Genomic DNA, 18,727 nt, shown 5'->3' on the forward strand with positions numbered 1-18,727 from the left:
TTGTGATCGTCAGTTCGCATCACACGCCACTACGCTGTCAGCCACGGAACCTGCCCTGCTCACAACAGCTCACACGCGAGCGCTGGACCCAGGATTGTACATTGCACCCACTTTTACCACCCTGACACAATCACAAACCCGACACCTCACGTGCCTCAGGACAGCGTCACAACAATCCCACATACTCATGCGGCCTCGACGGCGGCGGCCGCATCAACGGCGCCCGCGCCCCTGCCCCTGCCGCAGCGTCTGCTGCACCCGCTCCTCCGCCCGCAGCTCCCTGTTCACACGCTCCTGAAAGGGTGTGGACACTGCCGCCGCCGGTAGGCGCAGCGGCTTCTCCTCGCGGTAGCGGCGCATGGTGTTGTTGACGCCCACCACCTGTGTGTGTGTGTGCGTGTGTGTGTGTGTGTGTGTGTGTGTGTGTGCATGGCAATGTGCGTGTTTAGGGGTGAGACAAACGGGCAGCACGAAGAATGGTGGCCAGGCACCCAGCTCGGTATATCAGCTATTGCCGCAGTATGAGCCCAGGCCCAGCCGCCAGGGAAGGCGCGAGCAGGAGGCAGCGGCCACCGAGGCATAGGGGGACCAGAAGGCAGCGGACCGTAGAGGCCTCTCTCGCTTCAACCCTCATGCAGTCACGGCGCACGCACCTTGCCGCTGTCCAGCACATAGCGCCGCAGCGACTCCGTGCCGGGCGCCCCCGGTTTCAGCGCCGGTGCGGCCGCCATCTCGGGCGTGGCTGCAAGCGAGGGTGCCGCGTAGGGGCTGGCCGCCGTCGAGGTGGCCACGCAAGGAGTGGTGTACACGCCGCTTGTGGAGCTGGTGACCGAGGGTGTGGTGCCGGGCCCACGTATGAGCACGGGCGTGATCGCGGCGTAGTCGACGGCCGTGCAGAAGCTGAAGGCAGGCGTGGGAACCGGTGGAGACATCGGGTTGTTGCTGGGGGTATTGGTGTCCATGGCCGTGAACGGCTGGCGTGCCGGGCCCGGCCGCGGCGGCGGCGTCATCAGCGGCTCCTGCGGCTGAGGCGACTGCAGCTGCTGAGGGCCGGGGGCGGCCGCGGCGCAGGTGGCCGTTGGCGTCGGCCGGGTGGCGGAGATGGGGGTGAGCGCAGCCATGGGCACGGGGCTGGCTAGCGCTCCATTCGAGGGGGTGCGGAACAGTGGAGACGGAGGGGGTGGAGTGGCGACGGCCGCCGAGGTCGCCAGCTGCAGGGTGCCGGACTCAGGCGCGAAGGCTCCTGGCTGCTCATAGTGCTCGGCGACCTCTGCCTCCCGCTGCGCTGTGTCCGGCAGTAGGCGCGGCTGCGAGGTGGAGGGCGCGCCGTTGCTCCTGGGGCTGCGGGTTGAGGCCGGCCCCACAGCAGGGCTAAGGGGAGCAGGGGAGTCTACAGCAGGCTGCGTGGCACGTGTGCCGGGCGGCGGCACGGCCTGGGCAGGTACCTCGCTAGCAGGGTCTGCACCCGCAATCCCAGTAGTCGAGACTGGGTTGGTGGCAACCCCTGCGAGGCGCAGTGGTGTGTGTGATGGGACAGGGTTCAAGGCAGGTTGGCGAGGCGCAGTGGTGTTGGGTGTTGGGACTCGGCAGCCGCAGTTCCTTTCAGGCACGGGGGCAAGGCAGGGGTGGGGACTGCAGTTGCTCGCCCTCAGTAAGACCTGCAGCTCACATGTTGCTGTTGCTTCATTGTCCTTGCTGCGAGCTTGGGAGCCAGGGAAGAGGCAGCGCGAAAGCCAGCGCAGCATGGCCACCGACAATTTGCCCCAGCAGCTGCCTAGGTGCGAGGTAAAGTAGTGATGTGGTTAGCCGCATAGACTAACACCAAAATTAGTAGACGTAGTTTTCACTGGCAAAGCTTAAAGCGATGGTAACAGGCCGTAGCTGTCAGAACCGTCACAGCTGTCGGCGCTCGCGCGGCTTGCTGGTGTGCTGGCTTCTAATTCTCTGTACTTCGGGCAATCGCTTACATAAGAAGTGTATAGCATTTCATACCTTACAGTTTCAAGCAGTGTGGTACGGTACACCGCATGCGATGCGGCTTCGTCGCTTCGCCGTCGCTTCGCCCCTCGCCAACACGCCCAAGCGCCGCGACCGCAGACGCTTCCATGGCCAAACGGTTGCATCGCCAAACGCTCACTCGCATCGAACACCACCACCGCTCAGCTACGTGCACAGGCATATCATCAAGCTCTCCCACACGGCCATCAACTCCGCCCACACCTGCCGTACCTGCAACTTCCCCTCATCAAGTACGGCAGCAAAATGTCCCCAGCCTCCGCCCCCCCCAACTAGCCCCTTCTCCTCCCGCCCCTCATCTGTTGCCTCCGGGCGCCCAGCCGCCCCACTGCGTGCGGTACCAGCCCTCACTCAGGATGCGGCGCTTGTCGCGCTCGCGGCGGGGCAGCCAGTGCAGCTCCTCGTGCGTCCAGCGCGAGTCGTAGTGCATGGAGCGAGCCTCCGGGTCGTCCGACATGAGACGCGACAGCGCAAAGTCCACGGCCGACTTGTCCGCGATGGAGCGCGTCTTGCCGTACACAGCCTTCATCAGAATGCTGGGGACGTGGGAAGGGGCGGCGGGGTGCAGGCGAGTGTTGGATAATGAGTGTGTGAGCTTGTGAGGGCGCTCCATGTGCGCTTCCCTCGGTACACCTCCCGCGTGCCAGCAGTGCTGCCAAAAGCTAGCACGACATGAACCCCTCCCGCCATCGCCCCAGCACCCGCCCCTCTACCCTGGGCTCCCAAGCCCTCTGTCCCGGCACCCCTCTCAGGAATCCCCTCCTCTCCGTGCGCCCCGCCCACGCGCCGCTCACCGCCTGTACTCCTCGTCTCCCGCCACCGCGGCGCCTAGCCTCAGGCCCGCCATGCCGGCTATGAGGCGCCCCAGGTCGCCGGCGCTGAAGTCCGGCGCGAACTCCGTCAGCTGGTAGCGCACCTCCTCATTCAGCGCCGTGACCAGCTCCCGCGACACCACAAAGCCACGCTGCCCGGCCACGGCGGCTGCCGCGGCAGCGGCGCCACCGCTGCCAGTACCACTGGTGCTGGGCGCGTTGCTGCTGCTACTGCTGGACGCCAGGCTGCCCAGGGCGCACACCACGCGGCACAGGTCGGGCGCCAGGAAGTCCTGGTCAGCCAGTCGAGCCGACACCGCCCGCTGTAGAGCCTCCGGCACCGCCGCCGCCGCCGCCGCCGCCCCGTGGTCCCAGGGCAGGTCCTCCTCCAGCTCCGACACCGCCCACAGCAGGTCTGCCACGCCGCGGGCAGACGCGCCCGCCAGCGACGGCGCAGCCGCCGCCAGCACCGCCGTCACCAGCCCCGAGCTGTTGCTATTGCTGCTGCTAGTGCTACTGCTGGTAGTGCTGCCGGCCTCGGGGCCACTGAGGGAATTTGCGAGGCCGGTCATGGCCCGCGGCAGAGCCGCTACGCGGCCGTACGCCTCCAGGAGCCCGGCCGCCACGTCCAGGGGGCAGCTGGCCGAGGGCGCAGGCAGCAGCCGCTGCACCGCGGCGCCCAGCTGCTGCCGCGCAGCGGGCGTGAGCGCAGCCCGGGGCGGCGCTGCGGCCGCCGCGTCCTCAAGCACCTTGGTCAGGTCCTGCAAAGCAGGCCGCGAAACAGCAGCGTGCGGAGAGCAGTCGTCTCACCAGCGCTTTATAGGAGGCTTTGTGTCATGTTCAGGGCGCCAAAATAATGTGGCGAGGTGTAATCACGCACTTGCAGTGAGGCTGCAGCCGCCACCGCAGCTGCATCAAGGTCCAGCGGCGGTGCGGGCTCTGTATCCTCAGTCCACGACCATTTGTAGGGCGCCGGTGCCGCCGCATCCACAGCCGAGGAGATGCTGGCAGCGAAGGACCCTTTGTTGGTACCGGCGGTGCTCATCTCGTTGTTGGTTGCTGCGGCAACGCCCCGGCAGGCGTGGCGCTGCTGCGTGCCAACCCGAACCGTCGCGGTGGGCGGTGCCGTCGACGCAGGCCCGCCTCGACCCACATTGCAGCTCACGCACACAGGACCATTCACCTGCGTCGAGCATCGAGGCAAGAGTCTAACAGGAGCGCACGAGCTGGCGACGGCGCGCAGGCATCTGCGCCCATGCACGAGAGATTGCTAAACTCGAGGCCTGGTGCCAGCATTCCGTTGAATCATTACTAGCATGAATGAAATTTCGACAAACAAGTCTGCAAAAACAGAGGCCCGCACCACGGCACTCCGAGCAGCGTTCGCGAAGCCCACGCCGCCGCTCCTACTTAACAATGATTGTGGCATTGTAAAATTGAATATCAGCGCATATGCTTTGTAGCCAGAGGAAAGGGTTCACAAATAGTGCAGGAATGATGTTGCCTGGTGCAATTTGCCTGCAATCGAACTGCTCTAAACCTTACTACACATAATATGGTATGCTTTGAATACAATATCTTTTGTTAGCATAGCTAGCCGCGCGATCCCGGAACCCTTCATCCGCACTGACACAGTTGCTCACTGGTTTCGCTAACTGAACGCTCGAGCGCTGCGCTGCTGACATGTCAGCAACGGGAAGCAGCATGGCGCAGCAGGCGGGAGGCGCGCTCGGACGTGTTGGCTCAATCCTCGCGAAGCCCATCCCGCTGGGCCAGCTCTTTTCCATTCCCATCGAGCTTCACGGTGAGGGAGCGCTTTGGACCTCGATGCGACGCTGGGTTTGCATCGCACTGGCTGTTCGTATTCGCAGGCTAAGATACAAGCACGACACACGACCTTTACCGACCCAGGGGTAACCGTCGCCCTCCCCTTGACGCCTCGGTTTCAGCCTCGTTCTTCATCGTGCTGGGCCTCCAGCTGCTGACATCCATCCCCCAAGGAGGCTGGGTCGTGTTGCTCTGGTCTATCGTGCTGGGGCCGATGCTGCTAGGGACAGTGCTGTTGCACGAGGTGCGCGGGCAGAGGTGTTCGTCCGTCGTATACCCTTCCTCGGGCCTGTCCCCGTGGCTGCCTGCATACGCCGCCCGCCTGTCCCACCTTTCGGTGATAACAGCTCTCTCTTCTTCTACCACAATGCTGAGCTCCAGCAACCTTTTGCCCCCACCCTTGCAGCTGGGACACTGCCTGGCGGCGAGGCAGGTGGGCGCCCACGTGTCCGGCATCCTGCTGTGGCCGCTGGGCGGACTGGCCTTCATCGGACAGACGCCCTCGCCCAAAGGTGCGGGCGGCAGAGCCGGAAGGTTTCGGGTCCAATGGGTTCATTGGAGCGGCCCGTGTGGCCTGGGCTAGCCAAGAGCTGTCGTTGACAGGGGGCCTGGCCACGGGTGGCCTGGGCGATGTGCATGGGTACGCGACGGCAGAGCGCTTAGCGTCCAGTCAGCGCCAATCGGCCCAAGCGAGCAGGCACTGCCGGCCTTTACCTTATCTCCATTACGCCTCCCCGTCCCTGCGGCCTGCTTTACCGCCGCCGCAACCCGCAGCGGATGCGTGGGTGGCGCTCGCGGGCCCGCTGACCCACATCCCGCAGGTGCTGGTGTGGTTGCTGTTGCTGCTGCCCGTGTATCATGCCGACACCGGCAGCTGGGCCGTCAAGCTGTATGTGCCGTACCCGGAGGCGGCCCACTTCCTCCACTCCCTCTTCGCGTGCGGCGTCATCGTGAGTGCTGTCGCCCGTGCTCCAGCCACCGCCGTCACCCTTCCTTCCTGCCTTTCCTTCCCTTGCGCTTCGTCTGCGTGTGCCAGCACCTAGGCGCGCATGCCACCCACGGCCCGCATCTGTGCCCGTACCAAGCGTCACCTCACTCCTTCCCTGAGCACCGCCGCGCCGCTGTCGCGCCCCACAGATCAACATCTCGCTGTTCGCCTTCAACCTGCTGGTGCCCGCCTACCCACTGGACGGCGGGAGGCTGCTGGTGGACGGACTGCTGTGGGCGGGCGTGCTGCCGCGCAGGTGAGCGGGGCGGGGCGGGGTGAGGGGGGTAGTTGGACCGCAGGCGACGACTTGGAAGCTGTGCCGGCAGCACTGCCCAGCACCCGCCGCTCGCTGCTGCTCACTTCTCCCCGCCACTCCACCCTCCAGAACCTCACACTCCAACCGCCACCCAACGGCACACACACACACACGCACACACACACACGCACACACTCCACCTGCCACCCCACCGTACGCACACACACACCTGCATTGCCTACACTGTCCTACGCGTAATGTTTTCCTTGTGCTCTTTAACACACACATGCGCGCCCCGGCAGGACTGCCTGGATCACCATCTGTGTGGCTGTGCCTCTGGGCCTGGGCGTCATGGTGTACGGCTTCTACCCGCACTTCCAGATGGTCACAATCATGGTGGGTGCGGGCGGGTAGAGGCGTGCCCAGTGGCGTGGTGGGGAAGTGGCGGGTGGTGGGAGGGCATGGCGTAAACGAGCGGCTGCCGGCCTGCACAAGTGTGCAGCCTGCTCTGACTTTGCCATGTCGCTGCCTTCTCCAGTGCCACCTGCACTCAACCCGCCGTTCGCTCCTGGAGGCAGCGGTCCACGACTTTGCACCCCAGCCACACGTGCCACCTTCCCTGTGCTCTCGAACGCAAGCACACACACGTGGCTACGCTCCCCCTCTCACACGCAGGTGGCTGGATTCATCCTCTTCGCCACCTACCAGCTGTACCAGGCCGTGCGCGCCGACGCCCTGGCCCGCCACCCGCTCTTCTCAGCCGTGTATAACAGCGGCGGTGCCGCCGGCGCCGGCGCCACGGGCGCCGCAGGCGGTGGCGGTCACGAGGGCCCCTACTTCAAGTTTGAGAGTGTCGTGGTGGATAGCGCGGGCGGCGGCGTTGGCGCCGCTGGCGCGCCGCCGGCGCAACACCAGCAGCACTAGCGGCACAAGCAGCCGCACTGAGCATGCCAGGAGGAGCGTGGAGTGGTTGAATACGAGCAAAGAGTTGTGAGGCACGGAGAGCTCTGCCCCTCGAAGGAATGGCCATTCGGCACTATTGCATACCCTGTACAGCTGACTGCATGAGGCTGTGTACGTTGAAGCGTTGTTCATGTTACATATATCGACAGTATTAGGAAGTACGACAACCTACCATGTGTGTGGGCACAGAGGGTCTGTATGGCAAGCATACGTCTGTGTACAGTACGCCCGTACCGTTACCCGTCCTACCGTTGTCTACCGCAAGCAGGTTTAGAAACCTTGCACCCTGCAGGACCATGTACAGCATGCAAGTCACGAGGAACCCACACCCGGCCTCGACCAATGTGTACGAAGCACAAGCATCTTACAGACCTTGGACGGGTGGACCATGAACAGCGTTTGCACGGGGAAGTAACTCACTCCTTTCCAGCAATCCAGTCGACTAGGCTTGGCCACGCGGCATCTCGCATCAGCCAAACGGCACCTTGACGCGCAGTCCGTTCCCTGCCCTTGCCTCCGCACTTTCCCCCCACTAAGTTGACACCGGTAAATCGGTAATACACATCCGTTTTGTTGATTGCGTCCGCGGCCTCAATGCTGTGTATATAATGTCACAAGCGGTGACCCGGCGAGCATATTTAAAAGTACATGAAGCAAATACACGAGCGGTGCATAATGCATCTGCAGTACAGGGTGGCCGCGCACGTGGTGGCCACGTTGGGACAGCATCATGGCCGTGGTACATACTTGCGTGTCAGTACATTCACAGCGGGGCCCTGTAATAACATCATAGACGCAAGGGCAATTGCCCGCATGCGTGTGCAGCCAGCAAGCCGAATTCCCGTAGCCATGCGCACAGACGCCATAGGGCCCAGCAAGTCCAGGGGTCCTGCCCGCTTGGCCGCAGCGCACAGGGCGGGCATTGGACGTGCTCCATAAGCCTCAATCGTGAAGCCGTCACCACGCATCCGCTCTACAGTCTACAGCCAGCCGAAGGACGCGTACCACGGTAGGGCATGCCGGCTGCTACCGCCGCGGTCGCACCCCTCCTGCCGCCCAGCACCCCCTCCACTTCCACCGCCGCTTCCGCCTGCGGCTCCGCCGCGTACCCCGCCCCCACGCGCTCCGCTTGCACCGCCTGCCGCCGTATTGGCCTGTAGCCGCCGCCCCTCCGTGCGCATGCGCCAGGAGAATACCAGGCGGTCCCACCAGGTGAGCGGGCAGCCGGCCTCCACCAGGGCCGCCACCAGGCGCAGCGGGTTGCCGAAGGCAGCGATGCAGGGGCACACGCGGCCAAAGTTACCCCAGCAGGCGCCCAGCGCACGAAGGTGCCGCACCGTGTGCATGTCGCCGTTCCACGCCGCAAATAAGTACGCGTTGCCGTCCATCTGCAGTCAGCAAGGTTCCAAGGTTCCCGTATTGTGTGTTGTTAGGACGAGAGTACAAGCACAGATTGGAGGCAGACAGAGCAATGCCAGAGAGCGCCGGGTTGTGCGCCCGCACGGGCGCCTTCACTCAAACAAGTGCCCTTCCGTGCCCTGGCCCGCAACAAGTGCCCTGCCCTGCCCGGGCGCCTACGCGCAAACAAGCTCTGCCCTGCCCTGCCGTGCCCTGGCCCGCACCCAGGGGTCGTATCTTGTTTTGGGGGTAATGTCTAGCTCCAGACAAAAACGGCCGGGTGGCCGCCGTCTTTTGTCTGGGCACATGGCGGTTTGGGGGCTTCTCCATAGGAATTCGGACAAAACCCGCCCCAAACCCGGGCCAACAAAGTCCCGCCCCAGACATTAGCCCCCGGGAGGAATGTCTAGGAAACGGCCAAAATGGCGAATTAATGTCTGGAGACATAAAGATAGGAGCCCTGCCCGCACCCGGCGCACCTGCAGGGGGTACCCCTCTGACAGCATCCACGACAGCACCTCGCCGTTGCCGGCCCGCGCCGCCAGTAGCCACTGCGCAGGGTTCCATCCTGCGCCCCACGCCCGCAGCCAGGCCATCAGCTCCATGCAGCCCGACATGGACGCCGCCGTCAGCAGGTTGCGACCCATGAGCTCCGCGGGGGCCTGCAGCGCCTGCGGCGGCGCCTTGACCAGCACCCACTCCACTACGCGCACGTGCCCGCGCACCGCCGCGGCCTCCAGCGCATCCTGCGCCACACGCGCGCCGCCACGCAGCGTCAGGGTCTGCAGGCAGCCCAGCTGCCCCTCCCGCGCCGCCGCCGTCACCGCCTCCTCCGACACCGGCACGCCGCTGCCCAGCAGCTGCTCCACCAACGCCGCGTTGCCCGCCGCCGCCGCCACACGCAGGCAGGCACCGTCGTCACTGGGGAAGCCGCGCAAAGACAGGAACGCCAGCCGAGCCGCAGCGTCGGGGCGGGCCGCTGCCGCGGCGGCGGCATCCACGCTGCGCTTGTAGCCCAAACCGATGAGTAGATCGAGCTTCGCCTGCCAGTCCGGGGTGGAGCTGGCGGCGGCGGCGGCTGTGACGCGGCCGTAGGCATCTGTGAAGCGCTGCAGCCGCTGCCACTTGACCTGCAGGTAGCGCAGTGTGCGGGCGTCACAGCCGTAGGCAGCGGCTGCGAACATCTCCACGCGCCAGGCCGCCGCCGGCGGCATCTGCAGGCTGCGCGCCACGCGGGCGAAGTGCGTGGCGGCGGCGGCGCCCGACGGCCGCAGCCCCTCCAGCAGCTCCATCAGGCAGGCGTGGCCGCCGCGGCCGGCCGCCAGCACCGCCGCCTCGTGCCACTCCACGCCATTGCGCATCAGCCACCTGCAGCGCCAGTCATGGAGGTTGCAGGAGCGCCTCCGCAGTCCACTGGCTTGGCGGAGCCCCATGCATAAATTAAACTGTGGGTAGTACAAGCAATCCGCGCCCGCACATCAGAAGCAGTGCGTGTGCGCGGGCACGTACCTGCACATGCGCTCGTTGCCGGCGTACGCGGCGGCACACAGCGGGTCCGCAACCAGCCGGTTGCGCAGCTCGCGGTCCCACTCCCTGAATGACGAGTGCGACAGCGCCACGCCCGCGTCAAACAGGCTGAAGAAGGGCAGGTGGCCCAGCTCGTGTATGAGCGCGGCGCACGTGTCCACCTGCGTAAACAGCCGCGTGTCAGGAAAGTGCGGAGGCGCCGTTCACGTGGCAGTTGTGTTTGGACCTTGCATGGGAGAAACTTAAGGGTACACCAGTGTGCATCAAGCGATGCTGCTGTCGCAGGACTGCTTGCATGGCTGCCGGCCGGTTGTTGCCCTGCGCCCCACCTGGCCCGCTGCCGCTGCCGCGGCCACCACTTCCGAGGTGAGCAGGCAGCCGGCCGCCTCTGCAGCCACACGGAGGTTGGGGACGACGCCACTGGCAGCCACTAGCGCCACCAGCCGCCGGCGCTGCCTCAAGCTGAGGGCCAGAGTGGCGCCCGGCCGCTGCCACTGGGCGGCGAACTCCGTGGGCGGCGTCCACTCCGAGAGGTGCACAACCGGCTTTCGGGCGACAGCGCGCACCTGACGAGCGGCAGCGCGGCACACCAGGCGAGCGGTGCAAGTGAACTCGTTCGGGGGAAGGCGTTCCAAGATGCGGACCACAATCTCTCGCGGCAGGTTGCCCCATATTTTGGGGTCCATGTCTTCCGTTGGTGGCATGCTCGCCGAGCAAGCCATTGTCCTTGAAAGCCTGCGCAGCGCCCCATCGTACTCGAGATATTCCATTGCGGCGCTAAGGCAGCCAGCGGAAAGGCTCTGCCTCTGACGAAATGACTACGAAAGAGACAAAATTCCTGACATGACCGTGTGGCTGTGGATTGACGCTAGCAGCGGCCGGTAATACGTAGCACTGTACTGTGCTGCAGCAGTTTCAACGCCAGGGCGTGTCTCAGCTTCCAATGTAAGGTTAGGGTTTTCTACGTGGGCTGCGAGCTTTCCCACTCCTAGAAGGGCTAGCCGAGCCCATCCGGTCTATCCCAACGGCGACCGCCCGAAAATTTCGCTGACTGCCTAGAAGGTGTAAAGCCCCACCAGAGGACAGAGGGCCCGCTGTGTAATTCGTGTAAAGGCGTGAGGGTGGACATGAGGGGCGGGCACGGCGGGGCGGGGGTGTCGTTGCCCTGGGGATGCCGACAGGGGCACACAGCCCCCCCCCGCCAGCCCCCGACCGCCCAAGCTGCCGAAACATGGAACATACAACTAGCTTGTACCTGGACCTTCGTGGACAACTAGAGCTTCATGGCACGGCCGCACGGGCACGACCAGGCTGGAACAGCGGAGGGCCTGTGGGTTGCAAGCACAGGCAACTGCCGTTTCTCAACTTGGGCTTGACTGCTAGCGTCCAGCAGCAGCGCCAAAAGAGACAAGCGCACGTTCATTGGAACCTGACTCAGGAAACAATGAGAGGGGGAAAGGGAGGGGTAAAACGGTCGGAAGTATTGAGCTCATGCCGGCAAGTGCCAGGCAGAAGGGTCTGAGCCGGGGCTGGGACAGTGGAGGATGTCCGGCTAGTGGCTGGCGCTATCCGGAGCATCATCATCCCATCTCCCTGCCCCCTTGGCGGGTAATACACTGCGTTTCCAGCTGTACGAGCGCATTAGCACTCCGTCAGGGAGGCCCTGTAGACCCAAAGCATGGCATGTCCGCGACAGCTGGCCGGTGCGTGGCTAAACCCGAGGCCCATTTGTTTTATGTAGAATTCGGGTTAAGGCAAAGGTTTTTCAGCAAGCCCAGCTTCATTGGTCGTCTGTGGAAAAAGGCGTCACGACCGCACGATGCGGGCGTGCAGGCGTGTACTGTGACCTGGCCGGCGCTTGGCTGTCGGGCTGCTGCCTTGAACTTGTTAACTTGCAATACGTCTTGCTGCACTTTCACTACCCTGAGAGCCACCAGCCTTCACAACTGGGGAGTGTTAGAGACAGGAATTTTCCTCAAACGGCGTTGTGCTCAACTTCAACACACGGTCGCAGAGAAACAACATTGCCTACCTCGAGGCCAACTCGTTAGAAGCGCAGTCGCTTGCTAACTGCGACGCCCTTAGCTCAGAAGACTAGGTCCACGCGGCAATGGCTTTCTATTGAGGCGGCACCGGCGCAGAGACAACGCTTGCCGCTTGCGCTGGCGGCACATACAGCGCACTAGAGGCCCAGCCTCTCTGCCTTCTTCACACTCAGCAAGCGGCACCGCAACAGCCCTATAAAAATGCCGGCGATTGGGAGGGCCATCCAGCTTCTGAAGCTCCCCTTCGTCAAGGTCGGGACTGCCTACAACAATGTGGCAGTCAAAGCGCCAATGTTGACGGGCGTTGTGACGACGGTCGTCAAGACGAGCGCGGCCGACCTTTTCGCGCAGAAGGCGAGTCGCTTGCCCGCCTGCACGTGTGGCCGCGGGAGCCGACTGCTGCGGCGCTGCTGCCTTCGAGCTGAATTTTACTTGAAAGTTGGCATGCACTTCCTTACGCGGCTGCTCCTGACCCTCGCGCTTGGTGTTCAGGTGGTTGAGGGCCGCGACGAGGTTGATTGGCGCCGGCACGGCATGTTCGTCATGTTTGGCTTCGGATACCTGGTATGTTCTACTCACGAATGGCGCCTACGCAGTCAGGGGCTGGGCGGTGGACGGCTTTGCCGCGGGGGGAAGGGGGGCGCTTGCCACCCACACGCACCGACAACGCCCTCCCGCACTCCTTGTTGTATGTTCGTCACCAGCTCATTATATTTGTTTTGGAGGTAGCCGCTCATATGCCTCGCCACTTCTGGCTCATTCTGTACTCAGGGCTGCTGGCAGTACTACCTGTACAACAACCTGTTCGTCCGCTGGTGTGCGCCCATCACCCGCGCGGTCGGCCACATGGGCTCAGCTCCTGTCAAGGTGTTTATCGACCAGTGCATCCAGTGAGTCGGGCTCAGCTGATCCTGTATGCTTGTACAGTACCACCTCCAGACGCCCTGCGGTTTGTTGTTTCCTACCGTCACGGCGACTCTTAACGATGCTCCGTCCCTGCCTACCCCCACCCCCCCAGCCACCCGCTTCTGTACTTCCCGTGCTTCTACTCGCTAAAGGGTTTGGTGGAGGGCAAACCACTGGAGGAGTCGTTTGCGGACTACAAGGAGCACCTGTGGGACAACTGCAAGGCGCTGTGGATGATCTGGGTGCCGGCACAGATGGTTAACTTCACTGTCGTGCCGCTGCACCTGCGCATCCCTTTCGGTGCGTAGTGAATACCTGCGAATGCACCACTGGGGCCAGAGCCAGCAGCTTGGGAGAATCATGCATTAGCACGAGGCCGGAGAACTCATTTGCATTCACCTGCACCTGACATGGCACCTCGTGAACCTGTACGCAGTGGCGGGCGTGTCCTTCGCCTGGACGGTGGTGATCAGCGTCATGCGCGGTGCCATGGATAAGGCGCCGCCCAGCAAGGAGGAAGCAGCGGCTCCCTCCATGGTGTCGCAGGCGGCCGCCGCGGCGGCGTCGGCAGCATCGGGTGTGGCGCGCACCTCGCCCATCTCGCTGCAGCCTCTGCTGAACACGGCCACGGCAAGGTGAGCTGCCGAGGACGGCATGCGGTCAAGGGATGGTGATGGTCGTGGGCATCATGGTGGTTATGAAACCAAAATCAAAGTTGTTATGGTGCCCATGCTAGCTGCCCTTGCATCGCATCCAAAGTAAGCGTGTATGCACGACCCCGTGTCGACCATTCAGTAACCTCTTTAGTCCACCCGTCCGTCTGGAACGGTGCTTGCCAGCTTACGAGGCTTGTCGCATATGGTAGCATTGTCAGGCGAAATCAGCGGATAGCACCCAGGTTATAGCGCCTTAGCAACAAGCAGTATGCGAGTCCTATCGGGGCCTCTCAGGCAACAGCAGAGCATTGTGCGAGCCTTCTGCACCTCTTGGGTTCAGCTGACGTCGCGTGCCCTTCACCTGTGACGCGCCCCTGCCTACCAGTAGCGCTGACTCTGGCTCGCTGGAGGACGCGGCGTCGGCGGGGCCCGTGGGCCTGCAGCAGCTGGTAGCTGGCAACGAGCAGGCAGACAGTGCCTCGGCGCCTATGCTGCTGCGTTAAGGAGCGAAAATGCAGGGAGACTGGAGGCACACAGCTGGACCGCGTTGTGGGGGCTGTCCAACGTATGTGAACCAGCCCTGCTCGGCTTGGTAACCTGAGCAAGCGGATATCAGGAAAGTACGGTATAATGGTTTGTTGTTCCTAACATATTCGGCATTTGAGCACTATTTCTCTTTGCTGCCCGTGCATGTGACTAGGTGTGGGCGCGCGGCGTAAGCCCTGCGTCCCTGTGCGGTCGTTGGGTATGGGGCAGCATAACATTGCGTTTTCCCTCGTGGCAATGGAAGCCAGTGGCAGGTGTGTGCAATGGTTCAAAAGGCCAGTAGTACGGCTGTGACAACGTGCCGTCAGCTGGGAGGGGGGATACAGACAGTTGTGCACTGTACGGACACTTAGACTGCTGACTGCTTAGGAGGCTTGGGTACAAGGGATAGAATTGGAGCGCCAGGTACGCGTGGTCAGTTTCGAGTTTGCGTCCGAGAGTCGCGGGCACATAGTTGCAGCGATTACGTGTCATAGTTATTCGGGAGGTAGCATGATGCTGCATGCACAGCAAGCTACGTGCGATTCACGAGCATGCATGGGTGGAGGGACGGTGTGCTCGTCAATGACGAGAGAGTTGCATGAGTTGAAGAGTGAGAGAGGCAAGTGAGCGCTGGGCGCGGTAACGAACAGCCCAAAGCGACATATTCGCCCCAAAAACCGACATGCATGGCTGATTGAGGACGCGGGCCCGCCAGGGGTCTCGGATGGTGCACAGCTCCGGCCTGGGACCCAATAACCTATCGTGAAGCCAGGACACCGCCCCCGAACATGTCAAGGTTGACGCAGGGTATGGCGCTGTCCTTGACCGTTGCGTTTTTTCAAGCATGTCAATGACCGTCTAGCTGTCTACGCTCTTCGGCCCATCACACACACACGCCCATCAACCTCCCCAGTCCCCAACCTGTGCACAACCCGATCGTGGCGGTAGTGCGGTACGGTATCGAAGGTGCTGAAGGGAAACGAAATGCGCACGACGCCAGAGTAAGTTGTATAGCGGGAGTAAGGCCATGGCAATCTGGTTTGACCCAGCTCGGGGTATCCGAGAGCTGCTGTGGCCTGGCTATGGAATGCCAGATCCGTTTATGGTAAACAGCCGCTGTTCGCGTATAAACTGAGTGCTGTACTGATACGCCATGCCACACGGTGCCACATTACAACCCCGCAGCCCGTCTGGATGAGTGGATGCTGCTGCGCAAAACCCCCTTGGCCCCTGCATGCGAGGTCATCTTTCGACTACCCCAACACTCTCCATGGCGAACTGCAGCTGCTGAGGGCACGGGCATGGGGCATAGCAGTTCAATATTGTCGATTGTGCACTTTACACAGCCGTGGCATTCACCGGCGCGCCGCCGCGCCATCGCTCCTTGAGCGCCCACGCCGGGCAGGTACATCCGCGAACGAGCGCCGACTGGACCTCTCTATTGCGCAGCTGGGCAGCTACGCGCGCAAATGCGGCGCACACACGACGCAAACCACGGGCCGCCGAGCCCCAGACGCGACACACGCAAAGCCGCGCACACGCTTAGGCGGTGAGGATGCAGTCGCCGCCGACGGCGCGGATCTTCTTCTCCGCCAGGGAGGAGAAGAACTTGGCCTTCACCACCACGGGCTGCTCGGGCAGCTGGCCCTTGCCCAGGACCTTGCTGATGCCGTACTTGGTCACGTCGATGACGGCGGCCGAGCTCTTGTCCTTGGCAGCCTGCTCGCGGGCCTGTTTGACAGAGAGAGGGGCGCGAGGGCGTGCACATGGGGCAGAAAGAGATTAGCTACGGTAATCACGATCAGCGTCGGTCTCTATGGCATGTGCGCGAATAGAACCCAGGCTGAAGGAGACTGCGGCCACCAGCGACCATGAGGTCAGGCGCCCATCGTGCCATCGGGCATTCCGTCGTGAACAACAGCTGTTCATGCTGATAGCTGATTTGGCTTGCTGACCACATGGTCTGTTGCTCTGCATCAATGTACTGAGGCGAGCCGCCGCCGCATGGCATGCTGCGCTTGAGCACTTGCGTCTGTGGCTCACGGCGGCAGCGCCCGCTGTCTCCTTCCGGGCTTCATTGGCTCCACCACTGTCGCTGACTGCTGCTGCGCGCACGTTTTCAGCCATGCCCTGGAGGCCTCAAAGCCGGTAGGTACGCCTCAAGCCGCGCTTGAAGCAGAAGCCCGCCGTGGCAACCGCCACGCCAGCACCCACGGCACCCGCGTTTCTAAACTATCGTGTGCCATGCACTGGCTGCTTCTGCTGCCGCTCCAGCAGCAGCCGCTGCAGTACCGCCGGGATCGGCTAGAATCCTCCGCAGGCTTGCTGCTTCAGTACCACTGCAGCTGCTAGCGCATTTGCATCATCCTCCCTCACGCCAGCTGCCGAGCGGCGGGGCACCAGGCTGCTGGGTGGCGACCGGCGGGGAGCCACCCCCCGGTAGTAGCACAGCATGCCACTGTTCCAACAGAGGTGTCCCCTACGTGCCTGGACATTCGAAGTATGCCCAAGCAGCGCCGCTAGGTATCCGCTGGCGCCAATAGACAAGACGCTAACATATTGCCATGCGCTGGCTGCTGCTGCGTAGGCCACACATGAAGCAGCTGCTGCAGGCCGAGACCCGCAGCAGCGCCGCCACCACCGCGCCGTTGCTTGGCAATGCAGTCGCCTTCACCGCTGCTGCATCTGCGTTGGCAGGTCGGCCCACCTGTCTGGCCTGAGCCCATGACTGCCGTGCTAGCTCCCGGCTGAACCACTTGCTGGAGATGAAAGCGCTGCGGCTTTGCTCCGTCCGACGCGACGCTGCATGTGGCCCAGTGATGCCGCAGTCCACACCAGAACCCGACCCCACGCCGGTGGACCCTGTACCCTTGACCGTCCTCCTCACAACCTTCGCCCCCGAACGCTGCCCTGCCCCCTGCCAGCTCCGTGCTGCTCGCCAGCTGTTTTTCCCCTCCCAACGGTGCCAGAGCGTAGAGCGCAGCGCCTCACCTCCTCGCCAACCAGGGTCCAGAGCTTGTCCAGGTTGATGATGGGGCAGTGGTACTTGTTCCGCGCGTAGTGGAAGTGGCGCATACCGACCTGCACATCGAGAACAAACGAGAAGGGGCGCTCAGTCCACACTACCTGAACGCGATCCCCACACGCTGCATGCGGGCCCCACGAGCGCTGCGCGCCACCCCAGAGCCGCAAAGACTGCCTAAGATCGCACAACATGTGAAGTTGCCGAATATAGCGACGCGATGTGCGCCAGCACGAGGGGATGCCCCTTGTCGGCGGCTGCTGCGCCGACGACTGCCAGTACGCCCCGCTGCTGACATTCCTGGGCGTTCCATTGCCACCAGACTGACTGTAATGCCTGCAAAGTTGGGCTCACCTTGCCGAAGAAGCCAGGGTGGTACTTGTCCATCATAATGCGGTGGTGGTGCTGGCCACCAGCGTTACCGCGACCACCTGGGTGCTTGCGGTGCTTGCCAACGCGACCATGGCCGGCGCTGACGTGACCGCGCTTCTTGCGGTTCTTCTTGAACCCTGTGCGGACACGCGGCGGCACACTCGGCTTCAAGAAAACGTCCCTTCCAGACACTTCAATTTTAGCATTGTCTCTTTCATTTTTGCGTAATCGTTGGTGCTGCAAAGCGAAGACTCTGGTCCCCAGTCGCCGGAAATTGCTGCCGACAAAGTGGGCGGCGGCAGAGCAAGCCCAGGGAGCTTTCTAAAGATGCGTGGACCTACTCGTGGTCATTTTCTCGACGGCGCTCCAAAGAAAGAGGGAGAACGGTGTTGCCCCGCCCTCTAGAGAGGCGAAGTGGGCGCATGGGGGCACTGACCCTGGAGTTGTCTGAATGCATTTTCTTTCCCCGTCTCCTTTGGCCCGGCCTCTGCGAGTGACACACACACGTTTGTTATCCTCCGTTAGAACGGTTTGCTCAAGTGATTTTTGGTCGCAACTTGGCTGCATAGTCCCAGGCGCCATCGCGCCATATATTACTAGCCCAGTGCACATATGAGGCCCTATGAATGGTGGCTGTACGCGCTGCGGCGGCCAGACATGATGCAGGAGTGCGGCGGGTCAGAAAGCGGGTCCGAGAGCTGGGGAGAGCTGCTGACACGGGTCACTTGAGTTGCACACCCGAAGCCGGACCGAGCTGGGGGCCCCGTACGTGCCGTTCAAGTACCCTCCTTTAAGCGGGTCGACAGGGGGGGGCGCCAAAGCCAGAGGAGCAACTATGTTTGGGCTTGGCTGTGTAAGTTGCCGCAGTGCCCTCGGTATTCAGCCTGGCTCAGGCGGCGGTGGCGGCACAGCATGCCCTGCAACGCTGGAGGGCGTTCGCTTGAGTAACGTCATGCTCCAGCCTAGATCTGCCTCGACCTGCAGCACTGCCAGGCTACAAGGACGATGTGGCCCCACGCGGCCGACCCGCCGGCCAGCAACGGCAGGTACAGACGCCTGAGCTTGAGGGCTCGTGAATGCGGTGGAGCAGACGGGCAGCGAGGCAGTCAGATAATACGCGCCCAGTCGACTGCTTGCTGCACATCCAGCACAAAGCATTCTCTGCCAGCGTAGCAGCCACAAGTGCTGCACACTTGCCGAACCGACTGACTACGGTACTCATTCGTCAGGGCACTCCAGACAGACTCCTGCTCCAGATGCAATCTCACACCGCGCCACGTGGTCATGGATGGCCTTGTGTGGCTGCTCTCGCTGAAAGCAGTCCAGCATCCAGCCCTGTGCCCTCGTGCTTGTTGCCGTCCTGCCTGTCCAGCACACCGGATGGGCGGATGGCGGATGCGCGAGGTCCCCA

General features: G+C 63.1%; 7 protein-coding genes across 8 annotated transcripts; 3 read left to right on the plus strand and 4 right to left on the minus strand.

Annotated features, from left to right (window-relative positions):
* Nucleotides 1-2: 2 nt before the first annotated feature.
* CHLRE_02g114950v5 (uncharacterized protein) lies at nucleotides 3-1,888 on the minus strand. The gene is made up of 3 exons (XM_043059949.1): nucleotides 1,670-1,888; nucleotides 654-1,504; nucleotides 3-381 (listed from the first exon to the last, which is right to left on the minus strand). Exons 1-3 carry the CDS (start codon nucleotides 1,743-1,745, stop codon nucleotides 214-216), a joined length of 1,095 nt encoding a protein of 364 aa, XP_042927583.1. The 5' UTR covers nucleotides 1,746-1,888; the 3' UTR covers nucleotides 3-213.
* A 63-nt stretch (nucleotides 1,889-1,951) lies between these two features.
* On the minus strand, nucleotides 1,952-4,298 carry CHLRE_02g115000v5 (uncharacterized protein). The gene is made up of 4 exons (XM_043059950.1): nucleotides 4,192-4,298; nucleotides 3,709-4,011; nucleotides 2,811-3,589; nucleotides 1,952-2,552 (listed from the first exon to the last, which is right to left on the minus strand). The coding sequence occupies exons 1-4, from the start codon at nucleotides 4,255-4,257 to the stop codon at nucleotides 2,312-2,314; spliced, it is 1,389 nt and encodes a 462-aa protein (XP_042927584.1). The 5' UTR covers nucleotides 4,258-4,298; the 3' UTR covers nucleotides 1,952-2,311.
* A 110-nt stretch (nucleotides 4,299-4,408) lies between these two features.
* CHLRE_02g115050v5 (uncharacterized protein) lies at nucleotides 4,409-7,290 on the plus strand. Its single transcript, XM_001699834.2, has 7 exons — nucleotides 4,409-4,632; nucleotides 4,778-4,899; nucleotides 5,062-5,167; nucleotides 5,430-5,605; nucleotides 5,793-5,899; nucleotides 6,202-6,295; nucleotides 6,575-7,290. Exons 1-7 carry the CDS (start codon nucleotides 4,512-4,514, stop codon nucleotides 6,821-6,823), a joined length of 975 nt encoding a protein of 324 aa, XP_001699886.2. The 5' UTR covers nucleotides 4,409-4,511; the 3' UTR covers nucleotides 6,824-7,290.
* Nucleotides 7,291-7,292: 2 nt separating this feature from the next.
* On the minus strand, nucleotides 7,293-10,738 carry CHLRE_02g115100v5 (uncharacterized protein). Its single transcript, XM_043059951.1, has 4 exons — nucleotides 10,117-10,738; nucleotides 9,770-9,948; nucleotides 8,740-9,628; nucleotides 7,293-8,250 (listed from the first exon to the last, which is right to left on the minus strand). The coding sequence occupies exons 1-4, from the start codon at nucleotides 10,471-10,473 to the stop codon at nucleotides 7,843-7,845; spliced, it is 1,833 nt and encodes a 610-aa protein (XP_042927585.1). The 5' UTR covers nucleotides 10,474-10,738; the 3' UTR covers nucleotides 7,293-7,842.
* Nucleotides 10,739-11,673: 935 nt separating this feature from the next.
* On the plus strand, nucleotides 11,674-14,787 carry CHLRE_02g115150v5 (uncharacterized protein). 2 transcript variants are annotated; one of them, XM_001699833.1, is made up of 6 exons: nucleotides 11,674-12,186; nucleotides 12,325-12,396; nucleotides 12,604-12,722; nucleotides 12,851-13,038; nucleotides 13,175-13,373; nucleotides 13,780-14,787. In XM_001699833.1, exons 1-6 carry the CDS (start codon nucleotides 12,034-12,036, stop codon nucleotides 13,895-13,897), a joined length of 849 nt encoding a protein of 282 aa, XP_001699885.1. In that variant the 5' UTR covers nucleotides 11,674-12,033; the 3' UTR covers nucleotides 13,898-14,787. The 2 variants fall into 2 exon arrangements, with proteins under 2 accessions (XP_001699885.1, XP_042927586.1); XM_043059952.1 differs by having other exon boundaries at nucleotides 13,783-14,787.
* A 135-nt stretch (nucleotides 14,788-14,922) lies between these two features.
* CHLRE_02g115200v5 (ribosomal protein L27a) lies at nucleotides 14,923-17,728 on the minus strand. The gene is made up of 4 exons (XM_001699602.2): nucleotides 17,658-17,728; nucleotides 17,299-17,453; nucleotides 16,914-17,003; nucleotides 14,923-15,653 (listed from the first exon to the last, which is right to left on the minus strand). Exons 1-4 carry the CDS (start codon nucleotides 17,665-17,667, stop codon nucleotides 15,465-15,467), a joined length of 444 nt encoding a protein of 147 aa, XP_001699654.1. The 5' UTR covers nucleotides 17,668-17,728; the 3' UTR covers nucleotides 14,923-15,464.
* Nucleotides 17,729-17,828: 100 nt separating this feature from the next.
* On the plus strand, nucleotides 17,829-18,185 carry CHLRE_02g115226v5 (uncharacterized protein). Its single transcript, XM_043059953.1, has one exon. It carries the CDS (start codon nucleotides 17,943-17,945, stop codon nucleotides 18,108-18,110), a length of 168 nt encoding a protein of 55 aa, XP_042927587.1. The 5' UTR covers nucleotides 17,829-17,942; the 3' UTR covers nucleotides 18,111-18,185.
* The last annotated feature ends 542 nt before the right edge of the window (nucleotides 18,186-18,727 follow it).

The sequence above is a fragment of the Chlamydomonas reinhardtii genome, chromosome 2 (genome assembly GCF_000002595.2).
Source record: "Chlamydomonas reinhardtii strain CC-503 cw92 mt+ chromosome 2, whole genome shotgun sequence".
NCBI lineage: Eukaryota > Viridiplantae > Chlorophyta > Chlorophyceae > Chlamydomonadales > Chlamydomonadaceae > Chlamydomonas > Chlamydomonas reinhardtii.

Bases quoted from the DNA above. Each gene is read 5' to 3' on its own strand.
- CHLRE_02g115226v5 (XM_043059953.1), top strand. From the start codon at position 17,943: ATGGTGGCTGTACGCGCTGCGGCGGCCAGACATGATGCAGGAGTGCGG.
- CHLRE_02g115100v5 (XM_043059951.1), bottom strand. From the start codon at position 10,473: ATGGACCCCAAAATATGGGGCAACCTGCCGCGAGAGATTGTGGTCCGC. The intron at 9,949-10,116 runs GTGGGGCGCAGG...CTGTTTACGCAG, and splicing joins CGGCAGCGGCAGCGGGCCAG to GTGGACACGTGCGCCGCGCT. The intron at 8,251-8,739 runs GTGCGCCGGGTG...TGCTGACTGCAG, and splicing joins CAGAGGGGTACCCCCTGCAG to ATGGACGGCAACGCGTACTT.
- CHLRE_02g115200v5 (XM_001699602.2), bottom strand. The intron at 17,004-17,298 runs GTGAGCCCAACT...CTCGATGTGCAG, and splicing joins ACCCTGGCTTCTTCGGCAAG to GTCGGTATGCGCCACTTCCA. The intron at 15,654-16,913 runs GTGAGGCGCTGC...TCTGTCAAACAG, and splicing joins GGACCCTGGTTGGCGAGGAG to GCCCGCGAGCAGGCTGCCAA.
- CHLRE_02g115150v5 (XM_001699833.1), top strand. From the start codon at position 12,034: ATGCCGGCGATTGGGAGGGCCATCCAGCTTCTGAAGCTCCCCTTCGTC. The intron at 12,187-12,324 runs GCGAGTCGCTTG...CTTGGTGTTCAG, and splicing joins CCGACCTTTTCGCGCAGAAG to GTGGTTGAGGGCCGCGACGA. The intron at 13,374-13,779 runs GTGAGCTGCCGA...CCTGCCTACCAG, and splicing joins CTGAACACGGCCACGGCAAG to TAGCGCTGACTCTGGCTCGC.
- CHLRE_02g114950v5 (XM_043059949.1), bottom strand. From the start codon at position 1,745: ATGCTGCGCTGGCTTTCGCGCTGCCTCTTCCCTGGCTCCCAAGCTCGC. The intron at 1,505-1,669 runs GTGAGCTGCAGG...TGCGCCTCGCAG, and splicing joins CAATGAAGCAACAGCAACAT to GGGTTGCCACCAACCCAGTC. The intron at 382-653 runs GTGCGTGCGCCG...ACACACACACAG, and splicing joins ATGTGCTGGACAGCGGCAAG to GTGGTGGGCGTCAACAACAC.
- CHLRE_02g115000v5 (XM_043059950.1), bottom strand. From the start codon at position 4,257: ATGCCACAATCATTGTTAAGTAGGAGCGGCGGCGTGGGCTTCGCGAAC. The intron at 4,012-4,191 runs GTGCGGGCCTCT...TGCTCGACGCAG, and splicing joins ACGCTGCTCGGAGTGCCGTG to GTGAATGGTCCTGTGTGCGT. The intron at 3,590-3,708 runs GTGCGTGATTAC...CCTGCTTTGCAG, and splicing joins CGGCTGCAGCCTCACTGCAA to GACCTGACCAAGGTGCTTGA.
- CHLRE_02g115050v5 (XM_001699834.2), top strand. From the start codon at position 4,512: ATGTCAGCAACGGGAAGCAGCATGGCGCAGCAGGCGGGAGGCGCGCTC. The intron at 4,633-4,777 runs GTGAGGGAGCGC...CCTCGGTTTCAG, and splicing joins CATTCCCATCGAGCTTCACG to CCTCGTTCTTCATCGTGCTG. The intron at 4,900-5,061 runs GTGCGCGGGCAG...CCACCCTTGCAG, and splicing joins GGACAGTGCTGTTGCACGAG to CTGGGACACTGCCTGGCGGC.